General features: G+C 38.9%; 2 protein-coding genes across 7 annotated transcripts in view; one reads left to right on the plus strand and one right to left on the minus strand.

Annotated features, from left to right (window-relative positions):
* The window catches only part of ALB (albumin), a 124,059-nt gene extending 113,724 nt beyond the window's left edge, over positions 1 to 10,335 (minus strand). For both annotated transcript variants that reach the window (XM_047856527.1, XM_047856524.1), the window contains exon 1: positions 9,995 to 10,335. The gene's annotated coding sequence lies outside the window, so the exon portion shown is untranslated. The remainder of the gene's footprint in view (positions 1 to 9,994) is intronic.
* Positions 10,336 to 10,619: 284 nt separating this feature from the next.
* Positions 10,620 to 25,878, plus strand: part of ANKRD17 (ankyrin repeat domain 17) — a 173,637-nt gene continuing 158,378 nt past the window's right edge. For all 5 annotated transcript variants that reach the window (XR_007151630.1, XM_047856518.1, XM_047856519.1 and 2 more), the window contains exon 1: positions 10,620 to 11,175. Coding sequence is in view for 4 of the 5 variants with exons in the window: in XM_047856518.1 (XP_047712474.1) it covers positions 10,753 to 11,175 (423 nt within the window). In the remaining variant the exon portion in view is untranslated. The remainder of the gene's footprint in view (positions 11,176 to 25,878) is intronic.

A 25,878-nucleotide genomic window follows, 5' to 3' on the forward strand; every position in this document is an offset into this window, starting at 1 on the left:
TTTTGGAGTGGCCACTTCTAAGCTACTTACATGCTAGATTGGAACCTCTGCCTAATTTTAAAACTTACTGTTACATGTGAAAATATGAAAGATTAGTTATAATTTACCATATTTTCTGAGTTGTTATATGATATAAATTATTTGCTTATTTGAGAATTCAAGGTCATCGGGAGAATCCCTTATATGTCAAAGGTTTATTATAGTATTTCCTGCATATAATGCCTTCAAAAACTATGCACTTTTTAATAAGCTGTACCCAGTGCTCTAAATAGCGTATATCACATAGTAGTTAATAAATGTCTGTAGAATAATCAATAAATGAATGAATGAAAAGTTCCTTTGGATACTTTCAGTCTTATCAGATCAAACTTTCTAATGAGCCCAATTTGTCCTGAGAAAGATACAAGCCAGGAATTGCTCTAACTTCTAACATTTCTGCTAGTTGTTAATATACTTGCTTGCTCTAAATCTGAACCCTGAATATGTTTCTTTTCATGTTCAATTTGAAAGTAAAAACTCAGGAACTCATGAATCTCTATGTAGGAGTTATTTTATGCAATAACTACTTTACATTCTGCAAAAAAACAAGGACAAAAATTACCAAACTAACAAACATAAAATGGAGAACAAAAATTAAATGCATGTAGCTTATTTGTTTAATAACCAATAGTTAGTGCACATTATTTAGTTGTAGATTATCCTTGGCATATTTTATGTCTTAGACTGGCTTTCTCTTGCTTTATAGGAATCTTTACGTTTTTCCATTCCTATATTTCCTTCTTTAACCAACCTAGAACTACACACAAAAAGCAATATGATTTTAATTTTAATCTAAATAAACTTTAAGATATGAGACCTTAAAAAAAAACTTTCTAATGTTTATTTTTTGAGAGAGAGAGAGGAGCAGAGAGAGAGGGAGACAGAGACTCCTACCTAAGTAGGCTTCAGGCTCTGAGCTGTCAGCATAGAGCCTGATGTGGGGCTTGAACCCATGAACCGTGAGATCATGACCTGAGCCAAAGCCGGATGCTTAACCAACTGAGCCACCTAGGCGCCCCTATAGGAGACATAGTTTTAAAAGAAAATCTAATGTAAAATGTATATTCATTACCCAATAACATGTAATTAAATATGAATTGTGTAGCAACTGTGTTCTACTAAAGTGACCGGCAGTTAATTACTATTTCTGCTAGATTGTCATTCTTCTAGCCCTCAGCTTAGTTATTTCTTACTTGGCTCTGCTTCTGGAGCAGCAGGCTAATAAAATTATAAGTTCCAAAAGAGAGTGATCAGAGGGTGAAAGAGATCTCAAAATCATGTCATATGAGGAGTAAATGAAAAGAAGGAAAGAGAAAACCAGGGTCATTGGATGGACAGCAATTAAAGGGAGGCATATTTCATCTCCACATCTGCCTCAGATTTCTTAGCACAGTCCACAAGGCCCTGAATGATTTGGCTTCTGCTAACTTCTCCAGCCTCATCCTGCAAAAATTATTCCATTCACTTTTTGTGTTTCAGCTCTTTTGACACGATTTGATACCTCCCTCTTCAGGACTTTTATACATACACTACTTTGGCCAGCAATATTCTCTAATCTTTTGCCTGAGTAGTTTCTCCCATAGATATCAGCTCAAGCACTATTTTCTCAAGAAAACTCTACCCTCAAAGAAAGGTCCCTAGGTTAGTTTTCCCTTTAGCAGTTATTCCCTTTGGCAGTTCCTTTGTATGTCTCTCACACTAGACTATATGTGTCAAGGGATAAAGGACCATGTTTGTGTTGTTCACCATTTTCTTGCCATCACAGAGACCATGCATAGTAGGTAGGCAACAGATACCAGGTGGATAAATGAAAACTCATTCTTATGTTGGATAAATTTTCAACTTAAATTCCAAAGTATCTTAAAAAAAAAAACACCAGAAAATAGCAACAACATAATAAAAACAGGTACATGACAAAAATGAAGGAGTAACATTGGATATTAGGAATTTGTGGAAACTGTGGGGAATTGAAGACAGCATGTGTTGTATAAAGGCATTCAAATTTCAAACAACTTTGAAATGCTGTGATGACAAAATATAGCATGTTCATGTAACAGTTTTGGTTACAGACAGCCATTTTGCAGTGCTTATATTTAAATGATACACCCAGGGCACCTGGGTGGCTTAGTCGGTTAAATATCCGACTCTTGATCTCAGCTTACTCAGGTCTTAATCTCAGGGTCGTGAATTCAAGCCCCATGTTGGAGTCCACGCTGGGCATGGAGCCTACTAAAATAAAATAAAATAAAATAAAATAAAATAAAATAAAATAAAATAAAATAAAATAAAATAAAATATCCATTTTATAGTCAATATAAATAATATAGAGAATACTTGATGGCATGAAAGTATGCTCATATACTAAGTTTTTAAAAATCATGCTTTTTTTAATGTTTTACAATGAGCTTGTATTGCTTTTGTATTCAGAAGTAAATTGTTTTTACAAGGTAAAGAAGTAACTCAGGTGGCAATATGGAGGATAAAATGGAATAGACTAGGACCAGAGGCAGGTAGATTAATAGACTATTGAAATAGTATGGGTGAAAGCTGGTTGAAGCCAAATTAAGGCAGTGGCTGTGAGGACAAAGAAAGTAATTAGATATGGATGCAGAATGAATAGGACTTGGTAATCTTAGATCTATTTAGGTTGGAGATAAAGGTTAAGGAAGCATTAGTTTAAACACAGTAATTCCGCTAGTAACCTTGAATCTATATGGGTTGGAGATAAGGGTTATGAATTCATTAGCCTTAAACATGGTAATTGAAATGAGATTCCTTCGGGAGAGAATATAATATAGAAATAGGGCAATGGCCTGAATCATGGGGAAACTCTTAACATCTAAAAGCCAGATGGAGGAAGAAATGCCTATAAAGAAGATCAAGTAGGATTGGTTAGAGAGATAAAGCAACTAGGAAGTTGTCATGCAAAATTAAAGGAAGTGGTTTTCAAGTAGGGATTGGTTAACGATGCTAGTAGAGAAAGCATCTTGCATGCTTCTGATGTTTGCTTCCTGTGATAGGACCTAAACTAGGTTCAACGTCTTTCCCTATACTTGGGGAAATTGACTGACTTATATGACTAGTGAATTTGTGAAGAATGTCTGATTTAGCTTTGTCCTCCAACCTACAAGGACAAGGTTGTCTACAGAAACCAAACTGTCATTTGATCCTCTATGCCGTCCTTGGGAAGTGTTGCTTGGGACTGAAGGTATACATTGGCCTAATTGTGGGGATAAGTTGGCAGGCCTATTTGGTTTTCATACTAAACAACATCAATCAACTTACTCTTATCAGTAATAAAGTGATATATCGGCCCCCATTTCTATCCTTTATTTCTCAAATTGCTCAGAACCTATGCAAGAAGGGAATTAGTTTATTGAGATTCCTTAGAAAATGCGACAACTCATGTCAAAGTCCACAAGAGTCAGGTAAAGTAGGGGCTGAAACAAGGCTAATGACTTGACAATTAAGAAGTAATCATAAATCATTACTTTCCTTAATAAAGCCAGTTTCTCCAAGGAAGACAACTGAGGGAATGTCTCCATGATGGTGTTGGTGGGGAAACTATAACTACTGCTCCAATCTTTGTTCTGTAAGTTTCTCTAAGAATGGGATTGAACCACCCAGGGGACTACATTAGTCAGGGCTATTTTAGTTGCAAATGAATAAAACCTACCTTAAAATAGCTTAAATGAGGGTGGCAAGGGTGGGTGAGAGAAAAGGCAGAACTTAGTGGCCACTTAATTAATGGACAATAGACCTAACCCTGGATTTCAAATATCATTTTGACTCTACTGTCTATTGCTCATACCTGCCTTCTTCCATCTTTGTTGTGTGGCAAGGTAGGCTCCATGTTATGTCAGCATCTCTAGCCTCAGTAAAATTTTTATAGATAACTGGAAACATTGGCTCAGCTCATGTGCCTATCTTTATGACAGGGGAGAAAAGTCATATAATTGACAGATTTATCACATAGATGAAAGGCACTTCTTGAAAAGATGGACATACAAAAAGTAAGTGATGGAATATTCTCCACAACATTCCACCCCTTGGTTACCTAGCATCTACGCTTGTGCTTCTTTCAGTATATATAATCTCAAAAATGTCCTAGCCTAAGACAATGCCATTATTCCATGGACAACTGAAATACTTTCTTGGGAAACATGCTAAAGTCTCATCCAATTATTGAACCTTACTTGAAAACCTAGAGTTCTGATGTACATTTCTTTTGTTCAGGTCTGGATGTAGCTCTTTGTGGTACAACATAATGAAGATAATTTAATTAGATAGTGGTATAAACTTAACAAGGTGAGTTAAGGGCACCCTTAATTAGCTAGTGGATGAGGTCCTTGGTTAGTTAATATAGTGGTCTTGAGTTGGCTCTCTGAAAGGTGCTCCCTTATCCCTTATACAAAAGTGGGTGTCGGAATTATTGGAACAAAGCCTAAAACTCAACATTCAACAGGTTGTTGCTTGCGACAACATATTAAGTATTGCCAAACCTCCTAGCTAGGGATAAGGAATCTTATTATCGTGCACCTCACCTAGACTCATTGGTTTCATATTTTAGATTGTGTCATTTGTTGACACTGGTACTATTACTAATCAAGAATAAAAACACAAACATTGCCATTTTGAGATATTTTATTCTCTTCAACAGTCTGTTTTGAATTTCACATTAATTTTTTATTCAAATTCAGGGAATTCAGTTTAAGGTATTATTATTAGACTGCTCTCATCCCTCCTCTAAGATTTTATCTGGTTTTTAGAGATAAGTTCTTTACCATCATGACTTTGGCAGAGGGGAATCTGGTTTGCTTGGTGTCTAAATTTGTTGCTGAAAGGTCTGTTGTTGATACAAATTGTAATCTACTCTTTCAAAGTGTTTTTCCTCTGCCCTTACCTCTAAATGTATGGATATTAGTGTCTTCTCTCAGTAGGATCCTCTATCCAATGCATGGATTCATACCATAGCTTCTGACATGAGTTTCCATCACCCTGCCTGCAAGCAGTTAGGCTCACTGTGAACCAAGTTTACATACCTCTTAAGAAATTCTGTATCTCCTTTTCAGTCTACTGTCATCAAGAAAGATGCAAGAGTGGGAGTGATTATCAATGCTGTCTGGTCCTCTCTGCCTAAACAGGTCATGCTGAGCTTCTACTTGATTGTAGTTGCGTGTGTTAGGCAAACTTCCTGATGGGAAGCAGGGCACAAGCCACAAGCTCTGTTTTTGAATTCTGAAATCTTCTTGGCAGTATCTATCCCTTATCATTTGGTGTTCTAACCCTGAGGAGAGAGCCAGGAAATACATGTCTCAAATCATGGGCTCTTTTACCCTTTTGTAACACCACTGAGGCTGCCTTTATTTCCTTTTCAGGCAAGTTCACTTCCCATGGTGACCAAAGGCCATAGGTAAAGTTTTTGCTTGATTCTACTGTGACATGTTTCTTTCTTAATAATAGCTAGCCCAAATGGTGAGGCTGTTTCTCATTGGCTTCATTTTGTTAATCTGCCCATTCCTGAATCAATCATTATGACTGAGTAATAAGGGTACTTTTGCTGGTGTGATTCATGGGTTCACCTCTGTGGTATGAAAATTAGGTCTAGGTAATGGACAGTTACACCTGGGGGAAAGGATAGATCTATATTAGTTAGGATAACTTCCAAATCTGTGGTTTAACCCAAAAGAATATATATAAATTCTAATACAAGTGAGTCCATCCACCTTGTGGCTTGGCCATCTTCAACACATGGCTTCTAATACAAATGTGTTCATCTGCCTCAAATTGGTGGGGAACGGGAGATCTTGGACTTCTCATGTGCTGTTTTTATGGACCAGAGCTGCAACAGGAGCACATCACTTCTACTCACATTCCACTGGTTAGAACCTAATTGGCACACCTAACTGGCAAGCCTACTTGCAAGGGAGGTTGGGAAATATAATATGTGTATCCACAAAAAGAATCTAGTGTCTACAAGAGTTCACTATTCTGGTCACTAAATATCTATTTTATATCTCCTCCCACACAGAGAACATGTCCTACTCCAATGAGACAACCTAAAGTTCTGTTCAGTTACTAGGTCAGGCCTAGAGTCTAGGTCTTTAGGTAATGTGCAGGCCTCTTCATTAGGTCCAAGTGTAACCTATGAACTAAAAGGGTAAGTTACCTCTATTATTACTCCATGTTCCAGCAAACCCAATGTACATTGGTAGATCAGAGACAGGTAACTACACTATGCTCTCATTAGGAAAAGAGAAAGATATGGGGCGCCTGGGCAGCTCAGTTGGTTAAGCATCTGACTTTGGCTCAGGGCATGATCTCACGGTTCATGAGTTCGAACCCCATCTCGGGCTCAGTGCTAATAGCATGGAGCCTGAAGCCTGCTTCAGATTCTGTGTCTCCCTCTGTCTCTGTCCCTCCCCTGCATGTGCTCTGTCTCTGTCTCAAAAAAAGACATTAACAAAATTAAATAAAATAAAAAAAAGGAAAAGAGAAAGATGTGAGACATTAGGAAATGTGGATACATAACGATGATGAAATACTGTGCAGACATTTTGTGATCCACCTTCCCTCAGAGTACAGGAAGGCTTGATAAGACCTCAGTCTTTAGGAGGAAGTCCCTTGTCCTTTGTCTTTTGTATAGCCCCTTATACCAGACTCTGATATGTTGTCCATTATTCTCCATGGCCACATCCTATGAGGGTACTGGATGTTGTAAGGTGTTTATGCCCTATTTCCTTTTTTTTTTTTTTTTAATTTTTTTTTTCAACGTTTATTTATTTTTGGGACAGAGAGAGACAGAGCATGAACGGGGGAGGGGCAGAGAGAGAGGGAGGGGCAGAGAGAGAGGGAGACGCAGAATCGGAAACAGGCTCCAGGCCCTGAGCCATCAGCCCAGAGCCTGACGTGGGGCTCGAACTCACGGACCGCGAGATCGTGACCTGGCTGAAGTCGGACGCTTAACCGACTGCGCCACCCAGGCGCCCCTGCCCTATTTCCTTATACAGGCTTGGGGTTGAATAGTTGCCTCACTGTTTTAACACTTGAACAACATTTGAACCAGGTTAATGATATGATTATATGCTTAGTAATAAAATTCCTTCAAAAATTTAGTCTTGTGATCTACTTGCTTCCAGTGACTACATCCCAAGTTTTTTGTTTTTGTTTTTGATAGAGAGCATAAGCAAAGGAGAGGGGCAGAGAGAATCTTAAGCAGGCTCCACACCCAGCATGGAGCCCAACCCAGGGCTTGATCTCACAACCATGAGATCATGACCTTAGCCAAAATCAAGAGTTGGACACTTAAGCGACTGAGCCACCCAGGCCCTTCTCTTTTTTTTTTTTTTCTTTTTTCAAGTTCATTTATTTAAGTAATCTCTACACCCAACTTGGGGCTTGAACTCATGGCCCTGAGATCAAGAGTCACATTCTCTTCTGAGCCAGCCAGGCACCCTGACCCAAAGTTCTTTCTTACATAATTCTAGAACCTGATTTACTTCTTTCCTTCCTTGCTCCCATGCCTTGTCCCCATGTCTGTTTTTCTAGAACTCCATTCCAGCCACCTTCAGGCCATCTAAAATAATGGCCTTTGATGGAAACACCAAAGCCTCGATACGATCTTTGTTCCTGTACTGTACTCAAGGCCTCCTCCATTTCATTTTTTACCATTCAAGGTCCAGAAAGTCAGCTTTTCCAATCCTTTCAAGTATTCTTATGCATTTTCATTTCGGCAATTCTTTCCTTGAGCTTATCTTTTTAGTAAAACCTTGCTAAAGGCAAAATGTAAAATTCAAAATACACTATTGCTTTTATTCTGTTGAACTATCTCCTCTGGAGCTAGTCTCAGTAGATAGGTGATATGATTTTCAATTACGTTGCCATTATAAAACCTGCGTCTCCTTCTTCCAGCCTCCTAAATCAGTTTCTCCAACCTCTGCTACATCATCACTAAACCAATGCAACACATTTTAGATTACTGTCCTAGCAGTACCCCACTTCTGGCACCAATTTCTGGATTAGTTATGGTCATTCTAGCTCCTGTAACATAAATTCTCAAATCTCAGTTTTTTCTTATAAGAAGTCCAAAAGAGTTTTTCTAATTTGGAGGTGGCAGTTTTCCAAGTAGTGATTTAGCTACTCATGTTCTTCTCTTCTGGCACTGGCATCTCCAACATACAGTTTTCAGGGTTATGATACTCACTAGCTGATGGAAAAAGAGTAAGGGAGGATGGGAGGAACTTTATTAAGCCTGGAAATGTGTGCATCACTTCCATTCACATTTCATTGGCTAAAAGTCAACTACACGACCCCAACTAACTTCAGAGGAAATTGGGAAATTCAGTCTAGCTGTATGTCCAGAAGAAATGTTTTATGAATGGCTACTCAAGTCTCTGCCACAAGGTTCTAAAAAAAAAAAAAAAAAAACTAGATAAAAGCAATATAAAGTCACTCTAGGGGTCTATTCTAATAGGTTTGACTGCATCTCAGTCCCAACAAGATATTCATTTCACTACTAAGTAAACTTATTTTCTTCTAAGTAATGGGATTAAAGACAGTATTTTTGATAGTGTTCTAGGTAAAGAAGTTAGATTGCAAAAGGTTAATGAGTTAAATTCAGATAACAGACATTGAACATAGAATCCTCTTTAAAAGCCTAATTGTGAAGGGAAGGAAACAGAGTGGAACCAGAAATGTGGAGGTTTGAAGACAGAAAAGGTAATAAATGGAAGAGAAAGAGGAGATTGAAACTAGAATGAAGATGGATAATTCATCTCATATAAGAGCCAGAAATGTCTCATTCCTCTGATACTGGAGAAGAGGAAAGTTCTGGAAGTATCTAAGTTTATGGTATTTAGAAAATTGAAGGAGTTGACACGTAACAGCATCAATCTTTTGGCGTTTGAAGTAAAGTCATATAATGAAATGTGACTGGGACTTAAACACTGCAAAAAGTATTCTGGTGGGAAGGGAAAAGAAGGTGCTGATGAATATACAGGGTAGGAGGGAGTAATCCAGCTGAGGTTCTAGAACCTAAACCTGTAGTGTTAAGATACACAAATGTAGTATCATGTTCTGCACAGGAGCTCGGCAAAAACTGTGGGAGAGGAACAGGCAGATAGTTAGCTTAGTGTGTATATTTACTATAGCACCTATCACACCATAAAGCCCCTGGAAGCAGAGACTTTGATTTCCAAAACTATGCACACAGTAGGAACATGATGAATTTTTGTTTGAATGAATTGATTCAGTCATTGCCAATTCTGCCATAGTACTCTGTAGAGTACTGGCAACTGCCCACATTTCATATGGTATGCCAATGCTAAAAAGAAAAAAAAAAAGCTAAAAAAAATTCAGGCACACTCAATTAAACTTAGCAGTCTTAAAATGGCAACTATGTCAGCTGAGACATAATTTTTATCCTGTGCCAGTACATCTGCCTTTGACGTTTGCTTCATTTTCCTTATGCCACTGTGCTCTTATTGGACCAGAAAGGGATAATTCTGAGTTCAATAAGCCACGCTATTATTTCAAAAGTCCTGGAAGTTCTTCATACACCTACGAATGAACTCAAAACCTCCTTCACAACATTCCAAGAGATGCATAGACAGGGATGATTATTTATGATGCTCACTTCACAGAAAAAAAGCCGAATCGGTGAGGGGTGGAAGAACTAAATCAGGGTCATTTGGTGAATTCTCTGCAAAGTCTGGCACTTATCGTGCTTGCTTCTCCCGTCTTTTCCCCTTTGGAAACTTTAAAGTAATCTCAGACATCACCTAATCGAACTCCTTCATAACACACAACTAACTGTAAACTCAGATTCAGGAAGTCTATACCTCAAGACTCAGGCCAAAGAGGGCTCTTTCCTCTACACGACGCCATCTCTTAAAGATCCAAAGCCTTAATCACGATTTGGCGGTGGAAAAAAAAGGCCAGGAATAAAACTACGTACGACAGTCCAGAAAGAGGCCCCACCTCCCGGATCTGGCGGTCCCGGCCTCCAGCTAACAAAGTGTCTGCACCGCGCGTCCGCACCGGCTTCCCACCCGGTCCGGGGCCGCTGCTCTCCAGCCCGCCCGCCTGCCCCACGCGCTGCAGCAGTGCCAGCCCGCTGGGGCCCGGAATCTGGCCCTCGAAATCTCACTTTCGTCTTTGGGCCACCCGCGCGCCACGGCTCAGGCGACGGCTGATGGCGTCACCTGCACTTCCGCCTGCGGCTGCGTTCTAGTCACAAGCGAGGAAGGAAGAAGGGAGGTCTGAAGGGCTGTATGTGTGGGGGAAATAGCGAGGAAAGAGAAGCAATCCGGGCGCTCGCAGGCGCTACGACTGTAACCGCGGGCCTCTTCTGTCCCCGCCGTCCCTCCATCGGAAGTCGCCCTGGGCACACTTCCCTCGCTTCCTCCTGGTCTCCCCTTCTCTGGGTCTCCCGACACCCGGGTCTCTCTTTACGCCTCACCCCTCCCTCCCTCCTTTGCTCCCTCACACTCCCTCCCTCTCCCTCCCTCCCATCGTCAGGCTCCCCGCCCTTAGTATCGCGAGACGAGGTGAGAGCTGGCGGAGCGGCGGCGGCGGCGGCGGCAGTAGAGGTGACCGAGGCGGTGGCGGCGGAGGCGGCACCGAGCGCTGTGTCGGCCCCGGTGCGGCCGAAGTCGCGGTAGAGCGTAGCCCCCACGCCCCTCCCCCGTCCGCGCCCCCCCTCTTTCCCCGGGGATGGAGAAGGCGACGGTTCCGGTGGCGGCGGCGGCGGCGGCGGCAGCGGCTGAGGGAGAAGGGAGCCCCCCGGCGGTGGCGGCCGTGGCGGGCCCCCCCGCGGCGGCGGCGGCGGCGGCGGCGGCGGAGGTCGGCAGCGGCGTTGGCGGCAGCAGCGGGGCTCGCTCGGCCTCTTCTCCTCGTGGGATGGTGCGAGTCTGCGACCTACTCCTGAAGAAGAAGCCGCCGCAGCAGCAGCACCACAAGGCCAAGCGTAACCGGACTTGCCGACCCCCCAGCAGCAGCGAAAGCAGCAGCGACAGCGACAACAGCGGCGGCGGTGGAGGCGGCGGCGGCGGCGGCGGTGGAGGCGGCGGCGGCACCAGCAGCAACAACAGCGAGGAAGAAGAGGACGACGACGACGAGGAAGAAGAGGTTTCTGAGGCAAGGGCCTGCTTTCAAAGGAAGGAGGGAGGATGGGGCAGTAAAGGGTAGGGGCCGAAGGTGGGAGGGGACTTGCGGTGGGACAGATTCCTGTGGGTCGATCTATCTCAGCGGCCAGGCTTTCCACTGCCCTCTTTCTTTCCCCGGCCTAAATCGTGAGGTGTGGGGCTGTGGGGGAGGGTAGCTGACACGTGGGGGTGGGAGGACCACAGAGCCCACGGAGTTGGTGAACAGCAGGTTATCCCGGGATGGTTCACATGGTTAAGGATGGAGGGAATTGGTTAGATTCCCTGTTTGCACACCCGGCGGGGTCTGCCTGGGGTCAGCAGGGCCCTGTTATTCCTGGGGCGGGGGCGGGACCAAAGCGGGAGGGGTAAGATAATAGGTAGCTGAGTCTCTTGGGGAATGACTGGGAGGTTGGTAGATTTCTCCCACTTGTGAGGTGGAAGAGAGAGCAGTTTGGAGGGGAGGTAAGGTTGTAAGGGACTCAGAGCTAAGTATTTGTGTATGTGAGAGACACGTGAGAAGCTGTACTTTTCCATACTGTTCTGCTGCAGGTTTTTTTTTTTTTTTTTCCGTAACTATTGTGGCTGCTGAAATAGCTTTTAGTTCTTTGCTCTCTCAAGGATTTTGGATGAACCGATCTTATATCCCTATATATTTATATGTAACTGAGTGGCTGAAAATATATTTGACTCTTACATGTACATACATATACATCTTCAGATGCTTCCTTAGTGAGGAGGAATTCAGCCAGGCTCTCTCGTTTTCCAGATATTCTGGGGCAGCTCAAGAGTGCTTTGAAGCCAGTCTTGGTTGTGGTGAGTTGGAATAGGAAGGCCTCTTGGTTTGTCCTAGTGATCTGGTTTCATAACTGTTTTATAATTTTTCCTGGGTCCACAGACAGGCGGCGTTGCAGGACCTTATTCTTCAAAGGCCATATAACCCAAAAGCTCAGTAAAACACAGCATACTGACAACAAACGAAGAGTTAGCCTTACTAGTTATCAACTCTTTTGTAACTCTCTTGTCCACTCCCTGAAATGGAAGCTAGAAAATCTTGATTCGGAGAAAAAAGTTGTAACTTAAGGCAGCAGAAGGAAAACCGCTTTAAAGGCTGATTTTAAATCCAGTTGTATGAGAACAACTGAATTATCTAGAAGTAGCACTTGCCATTTATTCTCTTCCACAAACAACTTATCTTGGTGCGAAGCTTGTTTTTTGAAAATTGCATTTTTGGATCTTGAGTTCTGTTCAAATAGAGAAATACCTTTTAAAGAGTTTGAGACTTCCCTGTTGGAAGACCAGATTCTCTTTTACCTCAGACTGGATGAAGTTATATAGGTAGAGATGTAATAGTTAAAGTATGTGTGCCAAAAAGATGAACACTCCCTGCTATTCTGTATCCTGTTGAATTCTAAGCATAGATTTGTATTGATAGATTTTGTATTGATTTTAGTTGGAACCTCTCAATATATAGTGTGTTGCTCGGGCTGCATTTGAAACAATGGAGAAAAGGGTGTGACAGGATTCTTATTTTCAGTAAAATCAATTATGGTAGTTAGAATCATTTCCTTGTACAGTTCTTTACAGAGATGAGAAACATTTTAGAGATAATCTAGTTCAGCCCTTTTATTTTAAAAATGAGGAAAACAAGGCTTAGAAGAAACTGATTGTGGTGGAGTGTAGCAAAAGTAGAAAATCAAAGTTTTCTAATGGTTCCGAACAGTACACTTTATATGGCAGTTTATTTCCTCGCATCCCCCTCCCGAATCTTTCAAAAAACAGGCAATGAATTGCAAGGTAACACAAACATGCAGCTGTGATCAGAATGCCAGTATTTTATTAAGATTTTAAATACTCCCACAGAATATTAAGCTCTGGTTTAGAACTCAATATCAAGTTGAGTGTAGTACTTAGGGGAATATTCTGCTGTAAACTTCACATACCTAGGTAGTTTTGGAATTCATTGGAATTTGGCCTAATAAGCAAAACTTTTAGTAAGTTTATAGGTGTGTTAGTTTTGTGAAGCAGGTTTATTTTCTTCAGAAAATGGAAATGATATATTTTGACTTTCATCAACTAGAGAGTTTCTTTGTTTTTAATATGCTTTATTTTGTTCTGTCCACAGTGGTGTAAACAACGGGTTTGTCATTTGTTATGAAGATGAGTCAGGAGAAATAAGTGTAAGAAAGTGCAGCCATTAAAAAAACATCCGTATAGGTACATGATGAGGGATGAGCAAACAGAAAGGAGTACAGTATGTCTTTGCACCTGCCTCCATCCTTGACCAAAATAAAGAAATAAATAAACCTTATAGTCACTGTACACTATAAGCTAATTGGGTGAGTTGTGCAATGTTTTTCATTTCATTATCATTTTATTGACATGTCAGCAGAAGTTTAACTTTCTAGAGATAGGAAATCTTGTGGCTAATACTCTTTGTATTTGTCCATTTTCTAATTCATTCTGTTATTGGCTACACAAAACGTGGATGACATGATCCCTGAGGTTATCCTTCTAATAAGAATTATCAAAAGGTTAAAAAGAAATATGGCAGGTTATAGTTTTTGTATATAGTTTTGGTTTCAGGTACTTAACCTGAAAAAGTGGATGATAATTTAACAAAAATATGTATATTTACTATGAAGAAATGTTAGCTGGATATTCTTCATATCTGCTGAAAGAGAAAAGTTCGAAGGAAAGGAGATTCAATTTAAAGAGTAAGGAGCTTTACTTGAATGTTGAAGAAGATCTAATTTTTAAAAAAGATTTTTAATGTTTATTCATTTTTTGAGCGAGAGAGAGTCACACACACACACACACACACACACACACACACACACACACAAGTACGAGTGGGGGAGGGGCAGAGAGTGGGGGAGACCAAGAATCCGAAGCAGGCTCCAGGCTCTGAGCTGTCAGCACAGAACCTGATGCAGGGCTCAAACTCATGAACCATGAGATCATGACCTGAGCTGAAGTTGATCGCTTAACCAACTGAGCCTCCCAGGTGCCCCACAAGAATCTAATTATTATCAAATGTTACAGTAGGTTATTGAGAATTGGATTTTTTCTTCAGTGTTTCAGCATAGGATAATCATGTTTTAGATAATTTATGTAACTTCATCTATACCTGAAAACAAAGGATAAGACCAAGAGCTCTCCTCTGCCCTCTCCTTCCCCCTCATTTGACTCAAAATCTTAGATCAAAAATTGAAAAATGCATAGTATCCTTGGTTTTCAGCGGATGACTGACTAATACAGAAAATACACAGAAGTGTATTTCCTAGCATGAAAGGCTTGATGCACTTCTTTTCAAATTAGTGGACTAAATTAAATTTCTTACTTGAATATTACAGGAAAACAATGTTGAAATTTCAAGAGTTGATACTTTGGAGATTTCAGAAATAACATTGCATTCTATTGAATGCATTTTTAAATGTAATTGAATGGTTTGCTAATGCAGAATTCAAAGAGGGAAAAAACTTGTTAAAGGTAGGATTCATGTTCAAAAGTAATTTTTATTAAAGAGGTGTAAAATGTAAGTACAGTAGGAGTGGATTAGAATTCCAGCTCTTTTTGGTAGATAACTTGGTGCTTTAAACTCAAGAGACAAACCTAGTGAAGAAATTTTAGACAAGGGGAACCAGTGAATAAATTAGTACTGACTTACTTTTGAAAGGATTTGTAAGGCTAGGGAGAATTTGTAGATATGGAAGAAGTAGGGTTGAGAATGAGAGAAAGAAAAATTATTTCAGTATATTATGTTCCTTCAAGTTCGCTTCCAGATCTTTTGTTGTTGTTTTTTAATGGAAAAATGCCACCCCAGTTCCTTTGTTGTAACGGTAGAATCCCAGTTGAGTCCAGAGAAGCTTACTTGTTACCCAGTTTCATCTCTTAATTGATGAAGCAGTATTTGTAAACTAGATGTTAAGATCTTTGAAGAAATAGTTATGTCATAATTATCTTGTTTCATAGTCTGCCTAAGCCCTTAGGAAAGTTCCAGAATTCATTTAGGAAACCAAGAGGAGTTTCTTCCTCTCATCTTGGATCCAGGGCTGCCAAATCGCCGAAGTTTGGATTTCAATATCTTTCAGTTGCTAATTTACTTCTCTTACTGATGGTGCTGTTCCCTAGGTGTTAGGCTGAAAGACATTTAAAGCCAGTTTACTTTGTTGAATGCCTGATAACTACCTTAAGCCTCCTACATATATTTACATTTTAAAAACATAGTAAGAAACTATTACTTATTCAGAGCCTACTGTGTGTCAAGTCTAACATAATGGTTAAGAGCACGGACTAGAGCTTAGAGTCAAATATGATCCATCATTCAATAGGTTTGTGATCTTGGGCAAGTTACCTTAAACTCTCTGCGTCTCAGTTTCTTACTGTGTAAGTCGTGATAATGTAGATCCTATTTTATACCATTGTTATGAGAATTAAATGAGATAATACAGGTATCCTGTATTCTCATTTTATTTTCACCCTGTCTCTGTGGAGTAGATGTCCTCATATTTCTTTAATTATTCATTAAATGCTTAGAGTTCCTGCTTTGTGCTGGGCATTTTGCTATACTGGGTAAGTAATGTTGAGCAAAACTGTTTTAATGCACATTGATTTTAAAATGCACCAGTGATTAATGAGAGTAAGAGTAAATGGTTAAATGTATATGCTGAAATCAAGTGGGTGAGTTTCAGAAGTATACACATGTTGGGAGGGGATATTCATAATAACTAGAGGCAAAAGATACAGGCTTAGAAGGGTTTTAGGTAGCTTCATCAGGGTCACACAGCTAATTAGCAGAGCAGGACTTAACCTGTCTGTTTGATTCAAAGCCTACTCATTCATTCATTCATTCATTCACATATTCTGTTATGCTGTTTGATGTTAAGTGTAGCATCTTGAAATTTGACATTTCAGATAGTGTGAAAACAAATTCAGGTAGTGTAGGGGAAGATCATTTTAGGCAGTAGGGCAACCAACTACTGAAGACACGTTGACTATTCCAAGCTTTTCTTTCCTTTTCTTGTTTCCTTCTCTTTTTCTTATTCAACTCATTAAAAAAGAAGAAATATAGAAAACTGCAGATAAGTATATCCATATTCCCACCATCTAGAATTAACTATTAACAAAATGAAACTTTATAGTGAAAACTACCCTCTCTAGAGGCAATCTGTTGCTTCTTCCTCCCTCTCAAGATTTTTACTTTTCAAGGTTGTTTCCAAAAGCTAAAAAAATATTTTAAATAGAAGTTGTCAACTTGGGATCTGGATAGGCTGTGAATACCTGAAATTAAACCCAAGATTTTGTTGAAGGTGCTTGTGTTTTATTCTTTCTCCCGTACCTTCATAGTGTGTGTGTAAAACTGTTATTAGATACTCAGAGAGGTCTGTGACTGCCTTCTCCCTCCCTCCCACCTTCTTAGTTTGAAACATTCTCACTGCAGTAGTAGTGGGAATTCGGCAGGCATTTATGTGCCTGCTTATAACCAAGGTAACGTGGTAATGCAGATGACCTATTTGTGTTGTGAAGTCCAAGACTTATTTGTTCTTTCTGGTAAACTAGCCCTATGCTTACTCTTATCTTAAATCCTCATATTTTGCCTTTTAATTGTTTAATTGATGAAGTGGTTTTCATCTAGTCTCTATGGACTGTCAGATTTGAGGATGGAAATACTGCGTTACACATCTTTATATCTCCTGCTGCATTGTACCATGTGTGTTATGTAAGTCTTAGTGTCTTACCTCTGCTAGGCTTTCATGAAGTCAGATCTCTGAAGTAAAAATAACTAAATAAGTAATAAATGAATAAATATTTCTTCTTTAGCCACTTACTCTGGAAATATTTGGGATCATCAGAGCAGTACATTTTGACTTCCCAAAATTTGCTAGACTGTTTGCTAGATTGCTTCCACTATCATCTAGTTATACTATCCAGTTGCCTAGGAAATCAATTTTTAGGCAGTGTATTTGTATTTATGACAGTTTATTCTACATTCTTAGCACGGTGATTTAGTGGGTTAGGAAATGTACATATAATGAATTTTCATGTAATTTTTTCCATACTTGACCATAGATGAAAAAAATTTCACTTCATAGTAGTGTGTGGGGTAGTACCTGCTGATACTACTTGTGTTTTTATTAGGACCATTAGAGGGCACCAACATCCATGGTAATCTATGCCAAATCTGACTAACTTCCTTTAATTTTCACCTTTTGAAAAAAAAAAAATTAGGTAATTGCAGGTGAAGGGTGGATATGAATACACATCTAGTCCCTGGAACCTTACCTGTCTGATAGTTATGCTTATCCACTTGCCACTCAGAAGCAAAATACCCTTCCTTTCTTAGGATTTTTAATTTCTTAATATATATATTTTTGTCTTTAAAAACTTTTCTTATCCAGTCAAGAGGGGAAGTGGAATTTTGGAATGACATAGGTATTATTTTATCATGATTTATAATTTAGGTTTTAATTATTGAAAAGGGACATGTTGGGTTTTATTTTTCCCCAAAATGCTTTGAAACTCAAAATTAATATAGATCTAATTATTGAAAGCACAATGTAAGTTGCCTTCTGTTATAAAACCCTATAAACATTACCTTGATCTTTAAAAAGTTGACCTAAAGGGTGCCTGGGCTGCTCAGTTGATTGAACGTCCAACTCTTGATTTCGGCTCAGGTCATGATCCCAGGGTCGGATCGAGCCCCTTGTCTGGCTCTGCACTGAGTGTGGAGCCTGCTTGGGGTTCTCTTTCTTCTCTCTCTGCCCCTCCCCTGTGTGTGTGTGTGTGGGGGGGGGGCTCGCGTGCTCTCTCTCTCTTTCCCCCTCTCCCCCAAATTAAAAAAAAAAAAAAGTTAAGCTTACTTCTGGGTAAGACTAGACATAAAAGAGGGTCAGTTACAAAAATATGTAAAGATCACAGTACTTTGAGAATTCCTTTTGGAGCCAATATTATTTAATATGTTTATAAACAATTTTGATAATATGATGAAATCCCTTTCAAGGTGTATAGATAGATCATAGTGAATTGTGTGTAATGGACAATAAGATTGTTGATAATAGGTTAAAATGTTAAATACGCTTTTATGAGTCATGGCGAAAAAAATGTGCTCTTTTTTGGTAAATGATCTGAAACAAAGCATGCTTTTTCAGTAAAATTCAGCATAGTATTGAACAAGATGAGTTAAGGTATTAGAGAATTATAACTTATTTTAAGTAATTCTGTGATACATCTGCACAAAACAGATTATGTGTATTTTTGCCGGCTGTACCATGAAAATGTTGACTAAAAGTAGGAAAGTTCTAGAGTGGAATAGTTTAAAAATGATTGGAGGGTTAGGGATGGAATCCATGATAAAGGAGGACCGTAGATTATACTTAATTATATACTTAACTGCTTGTTACTTAATATTCAGATTAATCAGTACTAAAACTTGAGTTATGGAGAAAAATGTGAGGTGCATTAGATACTATTATTTCAATTTTGAAAATGAGTCATCTCCTCAATTCTTATTTCTTGAGCTTATTTGCAAGTACACACTAGACATGACAAATTTACAAAACTAGTATACCCGTGTCTCTCCAGCAGGGCATAGTCCCCTCCTGAGGTACCACTGGGTCTCATTTAATCTTTCGTTTCTGTTTTTTTTTTCCTGTTCCCCTTATCCTCCCCCAAAAGAAAGGAACAGAAAAGAAAATAAAAGGCAAGAAATAACCCCCTAAAATTAATTTGTGGTCTGGGTTTTCCCTCTTGAATTCTTTTTTTTTTTTTTTTTTTTTTTTTAATGTGTATTTATGAGAGAGAGAGAGAAAGAGAAAACAAGTGGGAGAGGAGCGGACAGAGGGGGATAGAGGATCTGAGGCGGGCTCTGTGCTGACAGTAGAGAGCCTGATGTGGGGCTCAAACTCAGGAACTGTGAGATCATAACCTGAGCCGAAGTTGGACGTGCAACCGACTGAGCCACCTAGGTGCCCCTTGAATTGTCTTTTAATTAAAGAACCTTTGAGAAATATCTGAGAGAGATCTGTAGAAAAATTAGTTTTATCAGTTTTGAATTTAGAATAAGCATTAACGTATAGTTCTGTTTTCCTTTCCCTCTTTCCTGTCACTCTAAATTTGAAACCTGATAGGAAAAGGAAGCTTCTTGTTTGTGTTATACCAGTTGTATTTCCAATTCAGTCTTTGACCTCAGAGTCTCTTAAGTTCTCTGTGCAATGTTTCCCTCTTACTTTTTTTTTTTTATTTGAAGTTAATAACAGAAATACAAAACCTCTAGTATAGTTTTTAGTAGTTCAAGATGCAGTATAGGAGTTAATTTTTTTACTTGACACGCATTTATTATCTCCTATATGTGGCTGATTTCAGTATATAATAATCTCAACCATTTCCCTCTCAGTGAATGTTAAAAAGTTAACTATATTTAAAATAATAGCTGTATATGTTGAACAAATTGATTTTATTCATGTTGTAGGTTAGTAAAACTTAACTTTACGTACATGAAAATTTAGCACAGTGGTGGAATTTTTTAAAGATTTTGAGGAAATATCACTATTATTATACTCTTAGAAATAAGTTTATTTAAGAGCCATTATTGGGACCTAGCAAAATCAGAGATTATGAGGAATTTGAAGAAACTGAGACATTATTCCTACCTTCATAATATTTAAATCATGTTGAGATAAAACTAATAATAATTTAGAACTGTGAAGATGATTTTAATCCTGTATAATTATTTGGGAATCTGTTAGTTTTCAGTGCAACTGTGTGCCTTTAGAATTTATCTCATTATAGGGATTGTTTTATTTCTGTTTTGAATACAAGTTGGGTAGACTTGGGTGCCCAGGGTGGCTCAGTCAGTTAAGCGTCCAACTTCAGCTCAGGTTATAATCTTATGGTTCATGAGTTCAAGCCCCACATCAGCTTTCTGCTGTCAGCACACAGCCCATTTCAGATTCTGTGTCCCCCCTTCCCCCCACTCACTCTTTCTCTCTCTCAAAAATAAACATAAAAAAAAAAAAGTTGGGTAGACTTTACATCTTTTATGAGTGCCTCTTGGAATACTCACTAATTTTTGGTGTTAGGTTCTGATTCTTTTTTTTTTTTTTTTTTTTTTTTTTTAAGATGAGGTCTGTATGTGCTATTTTTCTAGAATGTCCTTGACAATTAAATTACACCAAAGACTTATCCATCCTAATTTACCCTGAAGATTTTGTAGTAAGAAGAGGTTATAAAGATATACTTGTGGTTAATGCAGGTATAAGTATATTAAATTATGAGAAATTGAATTATAGAACAGTGTAGAATACAATGTTAAATATCTTCTAAATTAGATTTTAAATATGGTGTTAAATATGGTGTTTAAACATTATTAATTAATTAAATGTATGCACATGTGTAGAAGCATGTACATATTTATAGAAAATTTGACAAAATCAAAAAGATCCAAAAAAGAATACAAAAATCTCCTATAATTCTACTTTCCAGAATTAATCATTATTTAAAATTTTTTTCTTTTTTTCCCCTTGGTGTATGTTAATCAAATTACCTGTCACACAGAGTAAAACTGTCACTTAGAAATCTTGTCTGCTAAAAGTTTCATTGATGACCATACTTAAAATATGTCAGTTGAAGAGAGAAATCTTCAGATAATGGTTGCATACTTATTTAACTATAAAAACTAATGAGTGCATTCCTACTTTTAAAAAGTCTTCTAATACATGAGGGTTTCTGTCTCATTTTTTCTTAGAGTAAATGCTGCTAACAGCTTGGTGCATATCAAATGTTCTAGTTTCTTGGTGAGAGTGGATGAATGAGTGTGGGGTGGAGAAAGGGGTATGTGTGTCTAACAGTACATTAGGATTTGTCTCATTGTTCTTACTGACTTATGAATGTTCCATAGTATGAATGTTTATGATTTATTTCCTCCTTTATATTGGTAGACATTTTCATCGTTTTCAGTACGTAAAATAACGTTTACGGTTATTTTTAAATAGAAAAATATTAGTTTAGGATGGATTCCTGGAAAGAATTACTAGGCCAAAGGTTTTGCACATGTTAAATTTAATAAATACTCCCAAGTTTTACTTCCATCAACAGGGTAGTAAGAATATTACTGGAGGGGTGCCTAGGTGGCTCAATTGGTTAAGTGTCCGGCTTTGGCTCAAGTCATGATCTTGCCGTTCACAAGTTTGAGCCCCACGTTGGGCTCTGTGCTGACAGCTCAGAGCCTGGAGCCTGCTTTAGATTTTGTGTCTTCCTCTCTTTCTGTCCCTCCCCCGCTTATTCTCTCTCTCTCTCTCTGTCTCTTTCTCTCTCTCTCTCTGTCTCTCTCTCTGAAAAATAAATAAACATTAAAAAAATTACTGGAAATGAGCAATCTTAGTTTTTAAAATCTTTTAAACAAAAAATAATGTTTTTGTTTTTATTTTCCTGATTACTGTTGACATCAGTTAAGTTTTTATGTATATTTTTCATTTGTATTTCTTTTGAAAATTTGCTGTTTTATGCTTATTATTCTATTAGAATTGTCTTTTTCTAAGTGATTTGTTGGTGCTATTTAAATTTTTTTTTTTTTTTCAACGTTTATTTTATTTTTGGGACAGAGAGAGACAGAGCATGAACGGGGGAGGGGCAGAGAGAGAGGGAGACACAGAAGCGGAAACAGGCTCCAGGCTCTGAGCCATCAGCCCAGAGCCTGACACGGGGCTCGAACTCACGGACCGCGAGATCGTGACCTGGCTGAAGTCGGACGCTTAACCGACTGCGCCACCCAGGCGCCCCTAAGTGATTTGTTGGTGCTATTTATATTTATGCATATTAATCTTTCACAGTATTTGTTGTTCTCTGCTCATAGTATTTTCATAATACTATGTGAAACATTGAAACATTTTTATTTTTATGTAGTAAAATGAATTATTCTATTGTGACTTTTGGAGACCTTCTTTAATCCAATACTTTAAGAAAAAATTCTTAGAAATTTTAATACTTCTGTGCTTTGTTTTCAAAGATACATGGATATCTTTTTGGATATAATACTTCGTTGTAGGGTCCATTTCTTATTTACTCATTTCAGTATCATTTGACTTTGTTGACCGATTTTTGTGTCTTAAAAAATGCTACCCTCTTTGCTTATGTTATACCGTCCTCTTCTGTTTCTTTATTACTAGCTGCTTTTTGGTTGGTCTTCTTACTTCTTCCTACTCCCCTCATTGTAAATCCTTTGATTATTTAGTACCTTATTGCTCAGTCCTGAGCCCTTTTCAGTCTTGTACGTAATCTCATTTCTTAGGTGATTTTATCTAGTCTTATGTGTTTACATATGCATAAGTTAGGGACTATCAAGTGTGTCTTTGCAATTCAAACTTTTCTTCTTGAGTAGTGGTTTGAACCTTTTTGGTCACCCAACATTTGTGCAAACCTTTCTTTTAACACATACTTTCCTTTCTCAAGGGAATTGATCCTAGGTCCCATCCAGTTACTATATATAGCTCAGCCCTATATAATGCTTTTATTCTTAATTCAGCCAGTAATCTAAATAAATAATGTATCTCTCCTTTTGCCCAGCCCATTGTACAGTAGTTGATAGGAATAGGATGATTATTAAGGATAATCATAATGATGCTTCTTTGGAGAGGGAAAGAATAGAAGTAGATAGCAGTTGTTGGTGCATATTAATACTGAAATCCTTCTGGACAGAAGACTCTGCCTTGGCAACTATGTCAATTCCTTGGTTATACTCTGTTTTGCTCTGTGGGAGGAATGCACTTTGACTATTGCATGTGTCCTTGGCTTTGTTCTTAGGTGATTCTTCCTTGTTTGTTATCTTTCTTTGCTACATCTGAAGTAGAAGGCATTCAAGAGTATGACATCTCTAGGAATTATGCAACTTTTATAGCTCCCTGCCAGTTGGTATAGATTTAGGAGCTGCAGGGTTATGTAAGGTTCAGTCATAGGTTTTTATAGGCCACTAATATAGTTTGGTGGTAAAACTCTTACAAAAACTTAATAGATTTCTATTCTTCCCTTTTTTTAATTATTTTTTTTATGTTTATTAATTTTTTAAGAGAGACAGAGACAGAAACAGAGTGTTAGCGGGGGAGGGGCAGAAAGAGGGGGAGACACAGAATCTGAAGCAGGCTCCAGGCTCTGAGCAGTCAGCACAGAGCCCTGTGCTGGACTCGAACCCACGAACCATGAGATCATGACCTGAGCGGAAGTCAGATGCTTAACCAACTCAGCCACGTAGGCACCCCTGTTCCATTCTCTTTAAGTCAGTACCATATGACATTATCTTCAGCAAAAGATCTCTTTTAGTCCTAATTTTTTGAAATCTACTCATCCTCTTACTGGTCTCTCTCTGTTCTAGACCTGTTCCTTTTTCTGTTACTGGGCTACCTTGAGGGCATCTGAAATAATAGGCTTGAATGGTGTATCCGTCAAAAGTTTTACCAGAGAAGCAGAACAAATAGGAGATTTGTATATGATAGAAAGAGAGATAGACATATATTAAAAGACTTACTACAGGGAATTGGATTACAGAATTCTGGGAGCTGGCGGAGTCTGAAGTTTGTAAGGTAGGCATTTAGGAAGGGAAGATCTCAAATAGGCTAGAACCCAAGGTCATATGCTGACATGGCTCTCCCAAAGCAGTTAGGAAATGAAGATCCAGGGAAGGGGGAGCAATTGTAGACTCAGCTGCTATTCACAGTCTCATTTGCCAGGAAGAACCCAATCTCCTTTAAGATCTTACCTATTAGGTCATGCTCAGTAAGGATGATCCCCTTAGCTTAAAGTCACCTGATTAGGGACTTTAATTACATCTACAAATCCCTCCACAGTAGCACCAGGATTAGTTTAGCCTAACCAAGTTGACACATCAAGAAACCATCACATATGGGAAAGCAACACTCTTCACCTGTTCTTTGCTACTATGTGGCAAAGAACCTTTGAGGTGACATAGTTCTCTCCTTTTATTTGGAGCACAAAAGTAGCTGCCTTTGCTGATCTCAGAGGCCTGGATTTACTAGACTAGAGCTTCACTCAGTGGCACTGTTTTTATGTTTATCTCTGCTCACAACTCCCTTATTCATGGTTGAGATGATCTTCTTGCCTGTTTAAACAACCAACACCCCACCAATATTCTGAGTTTTTCTAATTGCTTTTCTTCAAGCTATACACACTTGGTAGTTATGTAATGTGCCCTCCCCATTATTACAGACAAGAGTTTTACTAAATGGTTTGTCACTGCGTAACAGAGGTTGTTAGTTTTCCAGCCTGACACATTTCCTTGCTATCCTCTAGCCTTATCAGAGTTTTTAAGAATTTGTTATGGCAGCACTTTACTTCTAATTTAGTGTATTGATTAAAATATAAGATAGGTTGTTGGAACAAAGAGACTCCAAAACACTTGTGGTTCAAGCAGGATAGATTATGTGATAATACTCTAGGGAAGTCCTTCAGGTTGTGCATAGGTCTAAGTGTCTCCTGTTTTGTTACACCATCCCTTAACCTGTGCTGTCCAATATGGTAGCTGCTACCAGTATGGCTACTCAGTGCTTGAAATATGGCTAGTACAACAGTGGCTGGATTTTTAGATTTGCTTTGTTTTATTTTTAATTAGTTTAAATAGTCAACCTGTGGCTAGTGGCTACCATGTTGGAGAGTGCAGATACAGAACATTTCCATCATTATAGAAAGTTTTATTGGGCAGCTCTGCCTTAGGGTGTTGACTTCATCTACAAAGTCTAATCTGGCTCACTAGCAACACATCCATGTTCCAGCCTGTTATGGGCTGAACGGTGTCCCTCCCAAATTCATGTTGAAACGTTGACACCCATTGTTGTTGAGAATGCAAACTGGTACAGCTGTTGTTACCAGTATGGAAGTTCCTGAAAAAATTAAAAATACAACTACCCTACAGTCCACTAATTGCATTACTGGGTGCTTACCCCCCAAATACAAAAACACTAATCAAAAGGAACGTATGCCTCTGTGTGTTTATTGAAGCATTATTTACAATAGACAAACTGTGGAAGCAGCCCAGGTGTCCAATACATGAGTGGATAAAGAAGATGTATGTGTGTGTGAGATAGAATATTATTCAGCCATAAAAAGTGAATGAAATTCTGTTTGCAACAACATGGATAGAACTAGAGAGTATAATGCTAAGTGAAAATAAAGACAAATACCATATGATCTCACTCATATATGGAATTTAAACAACCAGACAAGCAATAGAAAAGAAGGGAGAGACAAATGAAGAAACAGACTCTGAAATATAGAGAACAAACTGATGGTTACCAGAGGGGAGGTGGATGGGAGAATGGGTGTAATAGGAAATGGGGATTAAAGAGTACAGTTAACATGATGAAAAAAAAAAAAAACATAAAATGATTTTTAAAAAAAGGAAGACTTAACCCCTAGTAACTCAGAATGTGACTGTATATAGAAGGTAATGCCTTATAAAAGGGAATTAAGGTTAAATCAGGTCATATGGGTAGGCCCTAATCCAATCTGACAGGTGTTCTTATAAGAAGAGGGAATTTGGGGGCGCCTGGGTGGCGCAGTCGGTTAAGCGTCCGACTTCAGCCAGGTCACGATCTCGCGGTCCGTGAGTTCGAGCCCCGCGTCAGGCTCTGGGCTGATGGCTCAGAGCCTGGAGCCTGTTTCCGATTCTGTGTCTCCCTCTCTCTCTGCCCCT

Source organism: Prionailurus viverrinus, chromosome B1, assembly GCF_022837055.1.
Source record: "Prionailurus viverrinus isolate Anna chromosome B1, UM_Priviv_1.0, whole genome shotgun sequence".
NCBI lineage: Eukaryota > Metazoa > Chordata > Mammalia > Carnivora > Felidae > Prionailurus > Prionailurus viverrinus.